The sequence below is a fragment of the Urocampus carinirostris genome, chromosome 10, assembly GCF_059441175.1.
Source record: "Urocampus carinirostris isolate Australia breed hairy pipefish chromosome 10, RoL_Ucar_1.0, whole genome shotgun sequence".
Lineage (NCBI taxonomy): Eukaryota > Metazoa > Chordata > Actinopteri > Syngnathiformes > Syngnathidae > Urocampus > Urocampus carinirostris.
In genome coordinates, this window is record NC_142358.1 from 5,017,672 (window position 1) to 5,035,583 (window position 17,912).

The window sequence follows — 17,912 nt, forward strand, 5'->3', positions numbered from 1 at the left end:
ATTGCTTGAATTAATATTTTTTATTATACATTATTGAAGTGTTTTACCCCAATAGGGCTCGCTATACAATACATGCTGGTGCTTTAAGATAAACATACGGACCTTTTTCTTTGTACAGTCTTACTTTTTTCTAGAGTTCAATTGTTACACTTCTTGAAACTGAACTTCAAACAAATAAAGTTAATTTTAGCTCACGCCTATAATAACAGAAAAATCTTCCTGTATGCAAAACAAAACCAACTCCGCGGTGGTCCAACGATGAGAGTTTGCGGCCTATCTGGCCCAAAGCAGAAAGCTTCTCCTCAAAGCCACATAAATATAATCACGAGTGGGGATAATTAGGCGGATCTTGTGTGGGTTTTAGCAAAAGAGCATCAGGATTAGACCCATCATCCCTTCTCCGACGTCCCATTTGTTTTTCTTTTTTTCTTTTTCTCTCTTTTTTTTATGTCGGACACCCCAGAGATGCGCTGATGCCCATTTCGACCATCCGACTAACCGGTTGGTGTGCATCCGTGCTGATAACGGCACAAAATTGTCCGCCAGGGCCTCTAAAAGCCTGCAAATGAGCCTGCAAATGAGCCGCGGACTTTAGGAAAAAAAGGGAAAAAAAAATAAAACGAAGTGATTTGCATCATTGCTCTTCAGTAAAAAGAAAAAAAAATGCAAGTACTTTGTTCCCGCACTTACGTCGACTTCTTACTGTCTTTAGTTTCATATTTGACGAGTTCAAGTGCTGTTTATACCAAAATAGAAGTGCTCTATTTATATTTCTTAAGACAATGGTACTTGAAAGTCACGTGCATGTAAAATATGGTTTCAAAATAAGGAATACACCCACACACACATATATATATATATATATATATATATATATATATATATATATATATATATATATATATATATATATATATATATATATATATATATATATATACATTTTTCATAAAACAACAAACTTAAAACAACAAAATTATTAGAAAATTAAAACAAACACATTTCATAACAAGAGATTAAAATAGATATGTTATATTCATATTATTGGTACATTTTGAAAAACATTTTAACGATACAAGAAATCACATCTAAAATATTTCAATACAAATAAACTCTAAACAAGTTCAGTTTTAGGGTTGATGACAAAAACATTTTCTTATCACTAATTAACAATGGTAAATTCTTTTACCTTTTTTATTAAAACAAGAACGAATAAAAACTAAACAAATCTGTTTTCATAGTAGGTAACAAAAAATATTATTGTTAGTAATAGTCAACTAAGAATAATAAATCCCCGCCAAAAGAGTGCAATTCATTTTAGGCGTGGCCAAAATGTCACGCTTTAGCGGCCTGAACTTAAAAAAAGCAGATGACCACTTGTAGCAATTTGGGGGAAAATGGATTGTGGCTGAATGAGTGCTGTTTATTTCATCCAGAAATACACTAGCAGCAAAAAAGAGCCGTCAGGGCCGACAAAAATGTGCTTTGCCGGTCCCAGCTCGAAGCAAAATGTGTGTAAGGGTAATGAATTGCACACGCACGAGTGCAGTTCACTTTTTTGGTGCAGAGAATGGCAAAAAAGAGCTGGCAGGTCTTACAAAAAATGCGATCTGCGGCCCCCTGCTCTTAGCAATATGCGATCAGGATAATGAATTGACGCTCTGTGAGTACAATTCACTTTTTGGTAACAGCAAAAAAGAGCTCCCAGGTCTGACAAAATTGCGCTTTGCTGCCCCCTGCTCATAGCAATATGCAATCAGGGATAAGGGATGGCAGCCGAACATGTGCCGTCCACTTTCACGTTGGACAGTACTTCAAAATACTGTAGGTGCCGCCAGGCCCAGTAAAAAGGCACCTGCCACCCTCTGCTCACAGCAACATGCAATGGAGGATAATGGATTGCAGCAGCATGAGTGCAGTTTACTTTTTGGTGGTCAACATAAAAGGCCTGACAAAAATGCTCTGACGCTCCCTGCTCACAGCAATTGGGGATAACAAATTGTGGTATATTTTGCAATCTGCGATGCATTGAGGGCACCAAGTACAAAGCATGAAGTAGCGCGGGATGGCAGGAATACCAAAAAAGATAGTTCTTGGGTTGACTACCCCTTTAATGGATGAACAGAGCTTACTATTTGTGTAGAAATAATTGACTTCATTTTTCTCAATCTGTCTCATTCTTGGCAGAAAAGGATACAAGATTTCCGAAGAATTACACTTTTTTTCCCTCAATTTTCTCGACCGCTAATGAGGCGGCAGTTTTAACAAGCACGCTTAGAGTCGGCCTGTTTTGCATGAACTGATGACAAATGTAATTAGCATTCGGCTCAATTGTATTTTTTTATTCCTTTTTTTTCCATTTTTTTTTCTTTTACACATCAATAGCTGTCATGATAACACATTTATTGCTATGGTAACATGCAAGCTGATTGAAAGAATTAAGCACATCATAGCCAATAATGTATCAATTAAAGCTGTGTCATGAGCTAATAGGGTGTTAAATGGACACCAGAGTCGGTTGCCGCGGCGACCACCCAAGTTTGATGATGTTCAATCTCTCTGACAAATAAAAAACAAACTCTCTGACAAATGGGTCGGATGAGAGCTTGTACAAAAATGCTAACATGATGAGAAGGGTTTATTTTTAGGCGCGTTATCCCCCTGAATAAATAATGGCACATATTTATTTTAAAGCCAGTTCCACTAGCGACTAACATGCACATTCTTTGATGTTTTTATCTGTTAACACAGTTGCTGTTTTTTTTTAAAGCATGTGAAACTTCACAACAGTTTTAAGAGTAAAATTCTCTTACATCTAGTTAATTAATCAGCTAACTGATTAACAATTAATTGTATTAAGAATATTGAACCTTCAAATCATATGCTAGCCTACTGTATTGAGTAGAAACATTTTATTTTTCAAGTGGTATACTTCTAATGCTTCAACATATTTTTTTTCTTAAAATAATATAATCAATGTCTAAAAATTGTTCAGATCAACACAACTAAGAGACCAAAGAACAGACTGTAGCCTGCCGAAACATAACTCACTAACTGGTTAACTAAACCGATACGCAGCTGACTAGTTAGTTACAACGCTAAGTAACCATCTAGAAGACTCGATCTAGTAGACTGAATATCCAATCAAAATTTACAAACTTACTTACTGGTGAACTAAACAACCAACTAATTGTGCGTGTGCGGCACAGTTCTGAGATCGTGAGATCAAACCCCCTGTGTGGAGTTTGCATGTTTTCCCCGTGCTTGCGTGGGTTTCCTCCGGGCACTCCGATTTCCTCCCACATTCCAAAAGGTTAATTGGCCAGACCAAATTGTCTCTAGGTGTGAATGAGAGAGCGAATTGGTTGTCCCTGTGTGCCCTGCGATTGGCTGGCAACCAATTCAGGGTGTCCCCTGCCCACTGCCTGAAGATAGCTGAGATGGGCTCCAGCACCCCCGCGACCCTACATTTTTGGTCGAGAACCAATTTGTTCGAACTGAGAGGTGTTCGAAAACCGAGGTTCCACTGTATATATATATATATATATATATATATATATATATATATATATATATATATATATATATATATATATATATATACAGTATATATATATATATATATATATATATATCTCATCTCATCTCATTAGCTGCACCGCTTATCCTCAGTAAGGTCGCTGGGATATATATATATATATATATATATATAAAACACACATTTCAAAAACATGCATGCCAGGTTAATAGGCTAGTCCGAATTGTCCCTAGGTGTGAATGAGCAAGTGATTTTTCTGTCTCTGTTTGCCCTGCGATTGGCTGGACACCAGTTCAGGGTGTCCCCTGCCCACTGCCCAAAGACAGCTGGGATGGGCTCCAGCACCACAGCGACCCTACTGAGGATGAGCGGTGCAGATAATGGATGGATGGATGGATATTTATAATAAATATATTAAAAGATGAATGATCTTCTCATACTTTTGCTCGATTAGATAAGACCGGAGCCCAACTTTCAATCTCCAATATTGCGACATCATGGAGGCCTTTTCCCGTCTTGAATGTTCTCAATAATTAAATCACAGACAAGTGATAAATGATTAAGTTGCTCAGCGAGACGCTATATCTAATTAGCGCTCGATTTACTTTGAACAAAAAGTTCTATCTTGTCTTTTATTTCTATTTTTGAACAACAATACAATGGATGAGGTGGAAACTGTGATTTTGTCGCCATAGTAACCACACTAGTTGCCATTGTTAAAGGTAAGAAAATAAAGTTGTCTTTTTTTGTGTGTGAAGAGAAAACTTGTTCTTAATTTTCTTTTAATTTTTTTTTTGGGAGGTGGCACTTACCACCAAGTTTTAATTGTATTCCAGAGAACGGATGGATCCATCTCCGATCACACCTGGAGAACTAGTTAACATCCCGCCAACTTGACTCGTCAAATATGAAGAGCGATTTTTTTTCCTCGTTGGTTACTTATTAGCACGCCGCCTCACCTCTATGAACAATCAAGCGCACCTTTTTACTCTTTTTTCCTTTTTTTTCCAGCACACTGGTAATCAAATTAACAAGATAGGATGAATCATTACTTCATTTAGCATCTTTGCATTTTCATGTCATTCCAGTCATTCATATTTTATAGATGAATGCACAAATACTCCACAGGAAATCAATTATTCAAAATGTTTCAGGACAAGCTTGTTGCGTTGTTATTTTGGCGGGACAAATACTTGGATGAAAAGTTAAAGGGCCAGTGTATAGTATATAGCGACCCTTAGTGGTGTAAAAATACTTTAAGCACTTAAAGGCCAAATACTGCACACAGCCAAGTCCCAAATGTGAGGGTAAACATGAATCAGCCGTCTTCCTCTTTTTCCCTCTTTAGCCACTCACGTTGGACACGTGGGGGCTGGCTATGGCTTGACGCTAGCCGCTATTGTTAGCTGCTCCTGCTCCGTCTTTCATTGTCACTCGCCTTCCACAGCAGGTACTACTAGGAAATGTCCTAGGGTCCGGCGATTCAGGCATAATCGTTTTTATCCACTGTTTCCCTCTCTATCACATATGATAGCCACTTACTTGCGGGCTAGCTTTTAATTGTAAAGTGAAGTGAAACCGTTCAAAAGATGATCATTTCAACATTGTCAATCCAAACAAATTAGGATATTATCGCTAATAAGGGCCGTGCAGAAACAAATGTAATAATAAAGTGGTTTATAGGAATGTAAGACAATTTGAATGATTTCAAGCTTTTTTTTATTGCTGCTTTGGCTTTAATAAAGGCGTATTTACTGAACCCTGCAGGCGCTTACATTTCTATTCATCGCCACATGGGGAATTAGTCATTGGAAAATTGGATTACTTCTTCTTTTTTGCTTTTAATTTGTGCTCTTGCTTGTCTCTTTTCTTTTCCTTTTTTACCACCAGGTTGAATCAGCATTTGCGCTTTTATCGCAGAAAAACCCCCGCCACAAAAAAAGGCACAATCAGCGTCTTTGTTCACAGTAATAAGATGCTAACTGTGCTCCATCGTTGTTTATTCTTTCCTCTCTAAAGAATGATGCTAACGCTGCTACCATTGTATTTGCGATATTCAAGCGGCAAAGGATGCTAAAAGTGAGTAAATATTATGACCAAAAAAGATAAAGATTCTAATTTTCTAACAGTTTTTAGATCAATATGCAAATGATAACTGCTAACGTTGATAACGTTATATTCAAGGAAACTTCAACAGTTCACAGTTTTTGGTGAATATGTACGCCAATATGTCAACGTTTTTGGTGGTTTTAGTTAATGCTTGTTTTCGTTAAAGCAGAAGTAAATGGAAGGAGCCCAAGAGGAAGGCCGCGATTGACGTGGAAGGATGGTGTTATGAGTGCACTGCAGGAAAGAGGTCTAAATCTAATGGAAGCTAGAGCTCTTGTTGGTGATAGGAATGAGTGGAGAGGTGTTGTAAAAGGATATTGGGATGTTTGGACGCGTTCTAAAGGATGGTCAGGGCACTTATATGATGCGGCAGGGGTAAACCAGTGAAAGCTGTTGGGCCCTGCTGTTGAACCAAAGAGTGTGTTGTGTCACCCTGACCCGAGTGACATGGCCACTTTCTGTGTCCCGTTTCATCTGAAGGGACGAAAGCATGACCGACTTGGGTGACGAGGTGCCTAACTTGTTTGGTTATTTGGGCATTTGGGTTGGCCATGGTCCAAAAATGTTTGTGTGTGTTTATTTGCTATTATTTTCCCTTTTTATTTTATTATTTCATGTTTTTTAAAATTTTCTTTGTTATTGTATGCGTTTGTCTTGCTGTCGGTCACCCCTCTTGAGGGATATGACCAAGCTAGATAGATAGAGAGTTAATGCTAAAGCTAGTGAAGGATGCTAACATTTGTTTGGAATAATGAAGATGCTAAGGACGCTAAAGGAGATAAACTATTATTACCAATAAAGCTAAGTATGCAATTTCTTTCAAGGACAACTATGCAAATGCTAACTGTTAAAGTTGCTTATGTTGCATTCCACGAAGGTGGGAAGTTGAAACATCTACCGCCATAGTTTAGTTACCTTTGCTCACTCTGTTAACTCTGCTTATTTTCTATTTGGAATTTTAAAGTGGCTAGGGATGCAAAAAATACTCTGAAATAATATTATTAGCAGGAAAGCTAACGTTGCTGGTTATTCAGAGCTAAATATTGGATGCAAACTGCTAAAATATATTGCTCATAAATGATAAACAACTGCAGATAATTGGCTGGCTAAAAATAATGTCAGATTACAAATAAAACTGAATTAAGAAGTAACATGACTATTAAATAAAGTACACATTGTATTTTACTTTCCAAAACATTTTTAACAAAATATTACATGTTAAAGAAACAATACCGGGTGTGTGTTTTTGTGTGTGTTACAGATTTTGAAAAACAAAAAAGACAACTAAAACAAAAAAAAATCGGATATATTATTTTGTTTGCAGTCAATCGAACAATTTATTTTTATATACTTATTTTTGCCAAATTATTATTATTCATTAGCGGTAATCCCGTTTTTTTATGTTTAAGATAAAGGTTGGTGAATAAACGGCAAAAAAGAGAATGATTTATTATTATTTCATGTCTTTTTAAAATGCTTTTAAGATCAAATAATATTTCCAATAGGCCTCGTGAAGGATTATTTCTTAACATTGTTTTATATTCCAAATTCGTTTTTGGACTGTAGTTTATGTAAGTATTCTTTCCAAATTGATTTTATTATTTATTGGTCATGAGTCATTTTTTGATTTAAAATAAAGGCTGGCAAATACACTGCAAAAAAACAACCTACATATACACACACTCAAATGATAACATATTAAAACTGTTATGTCTACTATTCAACTCTGTTGGTTTCCTGGCTACTCTTGTCAGCTAGGAGTCGAAGGTACTTTACATAGGAATGGCCAAAGTCTAATGTAGATTTATACTAAAGACTACGAATACATGTACCAAAAAAAAAAAAGAGTATTTATACCGACGTACTAGAATATGAAAAATTACTGACACTGTTGAATTTTAGATTAGATATAGTTTTAATTTATTGGTCTCCTTTGGGAAATGTACTTCCACCGATTAGACTGGGGATGACAACAGGCATTATAATACAAAAACGGCAGAATAACAAACATATTTGACTGTGCGACAATAGAATAGAATAGAATAGAATAGAATAGAATATACCTTTATTGTCATTGTTACAAAATGGATTAACATATTGTGACAACGAAATTGGGCATGACACTCCAGTTTCACACATTCACAGTGAGGTAAAGAAACCAAGAAGATAAAGGAACAGAGAAGATAAGGTTATAAAACAAGGAGGATAAGGTTATGGTTATAATTTACACAATATTTACACAAGAAATGTCGGCATGTAGGATGTTACATACAGTTTGGTATCGTAAGGGTTTGTGCAATATGCATTTGGTGCAAAAATAGTCATCATAGTGCAAAAAATAGTCAACATATGCATTTGGTGCAAAAAATTGTCATCATAGTGCAAAGAAATAGTCAACATTGTGCAAGGTGAGCAGTAAACATAGTGCAGTCAACATGTGCAAGAAACATAGACATGAGTACCATTTTACGTATGAGGTAGTGTTTTTGCAAGAGTTTTTCAGTTTTTTGTGCGGTGTGTGTTTAGGGTGGTAATGGCTCTAGGGAAGAAATTGTCTCTGAGTCTGTTTGTTTTTTTTTTGTGTGACCTGTAGCGCTTAATAATAATAATAATAATAATAATAATAATAATAAGGGCAGGGTGATATAATACACAGGAATGTCCAAAGTCCAATGTTGATTTATATGAAGAGAACGAATCCACAAAAACCCTGTATAAATATGCAGAGATACTAAAGTATGAAAAAACACAGACACTGCTACATCTACTGAAGAACTCTGTCCCTGTCCTGACTACTTGATTCAGCTAAAAGTTGAAAATACACTGATTTGGCCAAAATCTTATAAATATTTTTCTTGGAGAACATGAATACAGGCAAAAAAAGAGAAATGATGCTTTGATAAAAGTATGAATATTACTCCAAATAATAAAGACCGGCAGAGAAAAGACAGCGGAAAATTAGTGGACACGTGTCAGAAGCCTCAAAACATTATATGTAATAGGCGAGCCAGTTAACGAGTTTTTTTGCTCCCCAAGTATCCTTTCGTCATTTGCTCAACACTCCCCGTCTGAGTAATGGAGGCCGGCTTTTAAGTGGCGATAACGGCTTTGCAGGTCGCTCGTAAATGGGAACGAGCCATCTTGTGTGCTCACGTTCTTTCATTGCAACACAAATATCATTTTCATTTCCTGCCGGGGCCATCTCTATAAAAAGAACATTTGTGTCCCACCGTGTCGTGCATTAGCCTTTTTTTAATGGTAATGATTTAAAGGAAGTAAGGAGTGGGGTAGTTGAATTTTCTTTTTTTGCAGCCATCTCAGTATATATATATATATATATATATATATATATATATATATATATATATATATATATATATATATATATATATATATATATATATATATATATATATATATATATATATATATATATATATATATATATATAACATATCCATCCATCCGTTATCTGCACCGCTTATTCTCAGGAGGGTCGCGGGGGTGCTGGAGCCCATCCCAGCCATCCTCGGGCAGTGGGCAAGGCACACCCTGAGCTGGTTGCCAGACAGTCGCAGGGCACACAGAGACAGACAACTCACTCGCTCGTTCACACCTAGGGACAATTTGAACCGACCGATTAACCTGAAATGCATGTTTTTGGAATGTGGGAGGAAACCCGAGTGCCCGAAGGAAACCCATGCAAGCACGGGGAGAACATGCAAACTCCACACAGGAAAGTTCAATCCCATGACCTCAGAACCGTGCCACACATGCGCCAACCACTACGCCGCCGTGCTGCCCATATATATATTTCTTTTGTATTATTATTTTTTTAATTGTATTTATTCATTTATTTTTAATTCAAGCTCTCTATCCTTTCATTTATTTTACATTATTTTTATTTTAGCTATGTATCAGTTAATGTATTTTTAATGTATTAATTTATTTATTTTAAAGATATATTATCTTTATCAATTTAATTATGTATTCATTTATTTGACTTTTATTGGTATCCATATATTTATTAATTTATGTTTTTACTTTATTTTAGCTATGTATTATTTTCAAATTTTCTGCATTTTAGTTTTAGCTATTTTTTCATTTTTTTTACCAAACTATGTTATTTTATCATTACCTATTTGTATTTTTAGTTATTCATGCATTAATTTATTCAATTTACTTAAAAAATCTTCTGTATATTGTTTTTTTATTCATTTTTTTATTATTTAGATGTATTGATTATTTATTTTATATATAGTATTTTTCCTTTTGCCTTTGGACCTCATTCAATATTTTTAGCTAGCTTGAAAACTATCCTACTAATGATGGATATAATACTACTAATACTAATACTAATGGTTTTTTAATATCTCTAAAAGAATTCGAGCATCTAAGACTCTACTTAACCCAAATACTGTAAGCTAAGATAATTAGTCGTGGATGTGTTAAAAAGCTAACATTGCTAAGAGGTTCAACGGTTATTTCAGTTTACTGACATAGCTAGTTAGCTCAAAAATTATGACAATAATGAATTTTATGTTTTAGGAACAAGGTTTTTTCTAGTTCTTAAAGACTTAGAGCACCTAAGACTCCATTAAACCTGTAAGCTAAGATTCTTGATTTTTTGAATTCTATTGTGTATAACATTGTTCAGAAAGTAGAGTATATTTTAGGTTTACAAACATAGCTAAGGTTAGCAAACTCAAAAAATGATGGTTATGATTCAATATGTTTTTTGGTACCAACGTTGTTGTCCCTATACAACTATTAAACCTGTCGCCTAATATTCTTACTGGCTCCTAAAGCTGGTATGGCTAATATTGCCAAGAAAGTGGAGTAATTTTTGTTTTAGCTAATATCGCTATTTGGATTACTCAAAAAGGATGCAGAAAAATTAGAACTATTAGTACTAACGTTTTTAATATTCCTAAATATTCCTATATTCCTAAAAAGATCCAAAACTATACAAAACTAGGATACCAGCAACAAGATTCTCAGTCACTGCTCTGCTAATATGACTAACGTATTTGGTAAAGTGGTGTGAGCTTTATGGTTTACTACGATATCTAAGGCTAGTTAGCCCAAGATGATGATAATTATAAATTATGTTTCTTGGTGATAATGTTTTTATGTATTTCTTGAAGATAATATTTTCTCTTAATACTGCCCTCTACGGTTCTCAGTTCTGGCTATGTTAATATGGCTAACATTGCTAAAAAAAAACTAAAGCAAGCCTAGCTTACTTATCCACACTGCTTTAGAATAACAAAAGAACCCGAACAAAGTTGAGAGAATTAAACATCACGACTCTGCATGAATGTTGACTCTCCTTAATCGAGTTTCTTCTTCTCTTTTTTTTCCTCGTTCATTTAAACGATATTTCTCTATTTACTCAATTCGGTTTGAGCGCCGTCCGATAAACGCCTCCTTAAATATAATTTCCCGGGAACGTACGCAAGGCCCTAATGATTCTGTCTGTTTGTCAAGTACGGCCTTGACTTGAGATTCGACTCCCCGCTCTGAATGTGTAATTTTCTTGTTGGTGGGAAAAGACTGCATTAGGTTCTCGAGGCATAAAAATTTTCAACAAGAAAAAATAGATTAGCTTGATGGGCACCTTGACGAGATAAAAAACACATTTATATAGATTTATACATTAAACTCTGGTTTAGTTATTTTTATTTTTTTAGATTGAATTAAAATAAAAATAAAAACTTTTTTTTTTTTTACTTTTCTTTTTTGTCACTCTGGCCAGGACTACATGCTGATAAGTGGGTAAAAAAAGATAAATGTTAAAGATAAAGATAAAGATAAGTGTTGTTATTTTGTGGTGAACTCAAACGCAGGAATCAAGGTGCTCAAAAACAGCATTCAATGATGAAATAATCAACAAAGTAACAAACAAATAGTCAAAAACAACCATAAAACTGTCTGAACCAAAATACAAAAAACTATCCTCATAAAGCACATTTGTTCTGACTACATTGATTAGGCACCCTCTGTCGGACAGGGGCGCTCAAAGAAATAACAAAATGAACTGACTAGCTGAACAATGGACAAATATTTCTATCATCTAATAAAACGTATATAAATTTACATTTTTGCAATCTTCATCACTGTAAGCTCGCTAAACAAATTCAAGTTCGTTACAAGAGATTCTGAACTGAATAAAGAGAGGGAAAGGCACCATGGGAGAGAGTTCAGCCAATAGAATATCAGCATCTTCTTGATGCCGTGACGTTAACAATAGCAGCACAGCATCTTAAATTACGTTAACCAATAGCACACAAGCATCTTAGAGTTTGAATTTTGTGTATTTATGATTTCTTATTATTTTATGAAATAAGAGTTGTTAATGTCAACGTCATGCAGTGGTGCAAATGCTGTAAGGAACATCCCGTTTCCACATCGGAGTGTAAAAATATCATAAACTCTAGTCTACTTTGGTATTTAATCTGCTGTAGTCAAATTTTTCCTTTTGTATGTTTTGGGGGCATGGACATTATGTTATTGATTTCATAGAGTGGGGAATGTGCCGTAACGATCGTCAGAAAAAATATTGTGTTACACATTGGAACGTGAAATTATCGGAAGTTAGGGTCGGCCGTAACAGAGGGGTCCATTGTAATCTAACTTACACTTATGTAGGTTTTTGGGGCTCACGTAAAGAAAATTGTCATTAATGTTGAATGATGAGGAAAGCGCTGTAATGAGGGGCTGAAAAATATTCTATTCCATATCATAATGTGAAAACATCGTAAGCTAGCATTCTAATTGACATTTATGTACGTTTTTTTGGGGTGCACAAAATAATTTGGTGCCAATGTCGTATAGTAGGGAAAATACTGTAAAGAGGGGGTGAAAAACATATTCCATATTGTAAAATAAAGGCAGCTACCTGGGCGTCTACATAGCATATGTATTCTGAGAATTTGTTGTAGATGTCGTACAGTCGGGAAAACATCGTATTCCTCATTGTAATGTAAAAAAATTGAAAACTAGAAATGCCTTGACCCAAGGTTTAACCATAATCAAACATTTTATTTTGTACATTTTTGGGCAGTTGAAACAATTAGTTGTCCAAGACATAATGTTGGGAAAATGACATAACGAGGTAACAAAATACATTGTGTTTCACATCAGAACATGCAACTATCGTAAGTTAGAGCTGCCCTAACCCAGGGTGTACTGTAATCAAATTTTTACTTTTGTGAGTTTCGGGCACTCAAAAATAGTCTTAGATGTCTTATGATAGGGAAAATTTCTTAACGAGGAGCCCCCCAAAATAATTGTATTCCACATCATAATGTGAAAAAGTCATAAATTAGGGACGCCGTAACCCAGGTATCTACCCTAATTTAATTTTGTTGTCAATTCCATATAGTGGGGAAAATACTTTATCAAGGTGGGCAAAAAACATAATAACCTGGTGGTCTACTGTAGTTTACTTTTCACTTTTGTACGTTTTTGGGCATACAAACTAGATTTTTTTTTTATTTGTGATGGAGGGGAACATGCGTGACCATGAACCAAAAAATATCGCATTCCACATTGTAAGGTGAACCGACCGTAAGTTGGGGACACCGTAACCCGGGGGCTTGGTTTGTTGGTTGGTTGTATCCATTAACCACTAGGGTCGTAGGGGCACCATTTCCTGTGGTGTGTCTTGGGCAAGTACGGCCTGGTGGCACCCAACTTCACGTATATATACTGAGAATTTGTTGTCAATGTCATACGATAGGGAAAATGCTGTAACGAGGGGACAAAAAAATATCGTATTTCACATCATAACGTAAAAACATCATAACTAAGGACGCTGTAGCCAGGCTCTACTGTCATGTAATTTTCACTGATTTATGTTTTTGGGTATGCGAAATAATTTGTTGTTGATGTGAGGTGTAGAAAATGCTGTAAACAGGGGCTGGAAAAAGATAATTTTCCACAAAGTAACGTTAAAATATTATAAACTTGGAATGCTAGAACTTGGAGTTCTACTGCAGTCTAATTCTTACTTTTGGCAGCACCAAACAACTCATCCTCAATAACATGTGGTGGGAAAAATGCCGTAACGAGGGTCTCAAGGAATATCATCGCAACGTGAAACTATCGTAAGTTAGGGACGCTGTAACCCAGGGGTTTACTGTAATAATATTTTCACGTTAAATTTTTGGGCACACAAAACAATTAGTTGTCAATTTTGTAGTGTGGGGAAAATGCTGTAACGCGTGTCCAAAAAAGATACACATGTAGGTGAAAATATTGTAAATTAGGGACGCCGTAACCTGGATCTATTGTAAGTGAATTAGTCCTTTTTGAACATCACAGACAAGAAAGTATCTTCTATTTTTTTTTCCAGGTTTGGGATTCGGTGAAACTTGTCAAAGACATCGACTGCCGCGAAATAAGTCGAAAATGAAGCGTTAGAATTCACAGTCGGGTTAATGCATTGTCAAGTTAGCTTTAACAGAAAGTCGACTTTTGGAACTCTCACACCCCAAAAGGTGTTTTTTGCACTTTTAAATAAAGTTTATCATTTTGAAGTCACAACGTCGTTTTCAGTATCTATTAGGACGTGAATGTTTTACTCTTAATTGCATTAAATTTTGATTGAGTACACAAACATATAAATTAGAGAATAAATTATAACGCACAAGATAATAATAAAAATCTTATCCAATTGGCAGAAGTGACCTACCTGATTTATTTTCAAATATTGTGATCTCGGCTAAACTTCTGAGAAAGTTTCTGAGTCAGTCATGGGGCAGTTTTCAGATCTGGGGTAACTTACCTGATTGCGTGTAAAATATGGTGTTGATTTGCTCTGGGAGAGTTGAAAATCTTTCTGGAAAATCTCATGAGTTTGTAAAACTACAAGTTATGAGTCAGGTTTTTTCACCTTTAGAGTGGTCTACGTACTTGTGAAAAATGGTGGTCCTGGTTAAACCATGACTCTGGACTCGCTGGGTGGAATGTCTTTCTTGGAAAACTGCCAAGCCGATAAAACAAAAAAACCCAGAGTCAGACTTTTTGTAGCAACCTACCTGATTGCGTGTAAAAGATGGCATTAATGTTTGAAGTTGTTCTGTCATGAGAGAGTGGAATGTTTTTCTGGGAAAAAAAATCTGGTTTAAAGGTAAGGAGTGGGCTAGTAGTTGATTTATTTTCCCAATGATGAAATATATATCCAGCTATAATGATAATAATAATAATGTGTGTATATATATATATATATATATATATATATATATATATATATATATATATATATATATATATATATATATATATATATATATATATATTTATACGTGTGTGTGTGTGTGTGTGTATATATACAGAATTCACTTAGAATGTCCTGCCATTGGGGTAAAAGGAATTTTTTGCAGCGCTTGTGTCGTGCGTGTAAGACATTGTGTGTGTGTGTGTGTGCTTGTGCGATGTCCCCCTCCACCACGTGCGTTGTGTGTTTGTGGCCCTACAGGTCCCCGTCATCTTTGTTCGTCGGCCTCGTCCTCCCCTGCGGAGCAGCTCCCGTACCCTCCCCCTTGCGCCTCGGCCAATCAGAGCGCGGGGGCGTTGCTAGGTAACAGTGTCCCTCAGCCGGCCCGGGACTCCGACTCGGAGGATGAGTTTGGCCGACGTTGCTTCTTAGTTAACACCGGATCAGGGAACTTATATGCCGGAAATGTGGATGGTGAGTGACGCTTGATTTTTACCAGTTTTTTCCATCCAATCAGAGTTTGTTTTCGTGTGTTGTCGAGAAATCAATCAAACAGCTTGGAGTAGGTTTACCGAGTTCAGATGTTGCGTTATAAATAAAGCGTTATACTTCACAGTCGAAATAATGCATTAACAAGATAGCTTCAAAGGAAAGTCTCTCGCACCCCAAAAGTTTTTTTTGTATGTTTAAATAAAGTTTAGTGTTTTGAAGTCACGTCTTGTTGTTTTCTGAATCCTTTGGACGATAATATTTTACTCAATTGCAATACATTTTTACTGCTGAGGACACCAAAAATGCGAGTTTGTGAAACAATTAAAACATACAATGTAAAAGCGTAAATCATATCCTTCTGGCCAAAAAAATTCTTATATTAAATGTATTTTTTGTGACATTTTATTAGCATTGTATTATTTTATATACTTATCTTTTAGTAAAAAAAGCACACATTTCTGAAAACTGTATGGGTCATTTATTTTTTTTAGTAGCTACTAGGGGAAGTGGTTTAACTCTAAAGTGACCTACCTGATTGCTTGTAAAATATTGTGATTCCGGCCAAATGTGTTCTCGCTTAAAAAATGTGGAATGTCTTTCTGAGAAAGCTGGTGAGTCAGCAAAACCAAAAATGCAGTCAGATTTGTTTGGCACTTTTCTAGGGTAGCCTACCTGACTGCCTGTAAAATATAGTGGTAATATTCATTTTAAGTCTGCCCTGGGAAACTAGAATGTCTTTCTGGGAAAACCCCAAAAGTGCTGAGTTGCTGTAAGTTTTTGAAGCTGAAAGCTTAGTCAGCTTGGTTCAAATTGATCGCTTTACTGTGTCATGTGAATGAATGAATGTTTGTCTGTTTATGTGGCTTGATATCAGTTGCCAACTAATTCCGGGCATTTCTAGAGGAATAAGTCCAGTTTACTCAATAAAAAAAGGCTTAAGACCATTTGTAAATTTCTTCAGGACATTTCATTGATTCTTTCTTCCCCCACAACAAGAATACTCAAGTCCATAAACAGTTGTGTCTATCTATATGTAGTGTATGCTTCGGTGAAGCGGTATACAAGAAAAAATTGTAAAGAAACGGTACACAGCAATGGAGCTAACATGCCCAGCAATTTGTTGATTTTTGTGTGTGTGACATAAATAAACCAATAAAATGCCGAAGCCACGTACAGTATATTTGCGTACTGACGTTGCTTGTGCTTGCCCTTGTAATTGCAATGCTCACTAACAATGCATTTAGATTGCTTCAATCGGCTTCCAGAAAAGAGAAGACAGTGTACTAGCAGTCTTACAGTGACCAAAAATACCACGACCTACGCAAAAATCTGATAGATAAATTATTGCGTTAGCGCAACATTCTGAGGCTGCTTTGTTGCTTCAGGTCCTGGACCGCATTAATGATTTGTGGAATAACGACCTTCTAGAATGCAAAATTAATACAGACACCACCCTACTTACAAACGAGATCGTTCATAAGATGAATTTGGTCGTAAGTTGCTTCAGTGCTACCTTTTGTATGGAATGTATGTTTAAGGTTTGTAAACGTATTTTTAAGGCTTGTATAAGTAACCTGTATTGTTTTGTACTAAAAAAAACTTAAGAAAATAATATGCTCTATAAAGATAAATAAAGTTAAGTTTAACTTACTTTTAGAAAATGAGATTCAAGAGTTTGGCGACTTACTCCTCCATGGTAGAAAGTGGGCGAAAAAAAGTAATCCAACAATTTTCTCAACTGCATCAAGCTTTCTTATTCCACTTTCATTTCAAATGAAACGGCTCACCTCTTCTTTACACTTTACACCAATCTTATTGAATGGATCCACGAGATATTAAATAATAAAAATGTCAAAGTTCTTAGTGCGCTGGAGATACAGTATATTATGTTTACACACGTACTAGGAAAAGGAAGCTGGATTTCTTCTTTGAGGTGGATGCTGGTTGAGCTCTCATTGCGCCACTGTACCCTGTTGGTGAAATATTTAGCAAACTCTCTGTATATTATTTCTATTTTAATGTTTTACTTAGTTAACCTGTACAACAAGTGGTCAACCTTAAACAAACAACTGTAATTAAATCCATGTATGATTTTTTTAAGCGTTAGTATATAAAGAAACTTAAAATCCAATAAAAAAGGGTTGGGAAATAATACTTTAAATGCTTATTTTGCCTTGTAAAACCCTTTTTCAAGCATTTTTTAAGGTATTAATGTACCGTTTACGTTTCTATTTCTACAAAAATAGCTAAAAATACTGCACAAACTACTAATTAAAGCAAGCACCATTATTTGCATGATGGCCTCAATAATTCATACAAATATAAATCTTTATTTTTAGGATATTTTATACTTGTTTGAACTGTTGAATAAGTGATTGTTCTTAATCAAACAATAATACTCCTGTCAGGTTTAACCCAACAGATGTAAACAAAACCTATATACAAAAAGACACAGAGAACGTGAATTTAAACTTACTTGCAAGGAGAAATGGCCATAGTCTACATAATGTAGACTTCTGGACATTCTGAAAAATTCTTATGCTCCTTGTC

At 35.5% G+C, this 17,912-nt stretch overlaps 1 protein-coding gene across 3 annotated transcripts in view; it reads left to right on the plus strand.

The window, feature by feature from the left end:
• tenm4 (teneurin transmembrane protein 4) overlaps window positions 1-17,912 on the plus strand; it is a 287,914-nt gene that overhangs the window by 74,615 nt on the left and 195,387 nt on the right. For all 3 annotated transcript variants that reach the window (XM_088346405.1, XM_088346406.1, XM_088346404.1), the window contains one exon: window positions 15,132-15,344. In XM_088346405.1, the coding sequence (XP_088202531.1) occupies window positions 15,132-15,344 (213 nt within the window). The remainder of the gene's footprint in view (window positions 1-15,131; window positions 15,345-17,912) is intronic.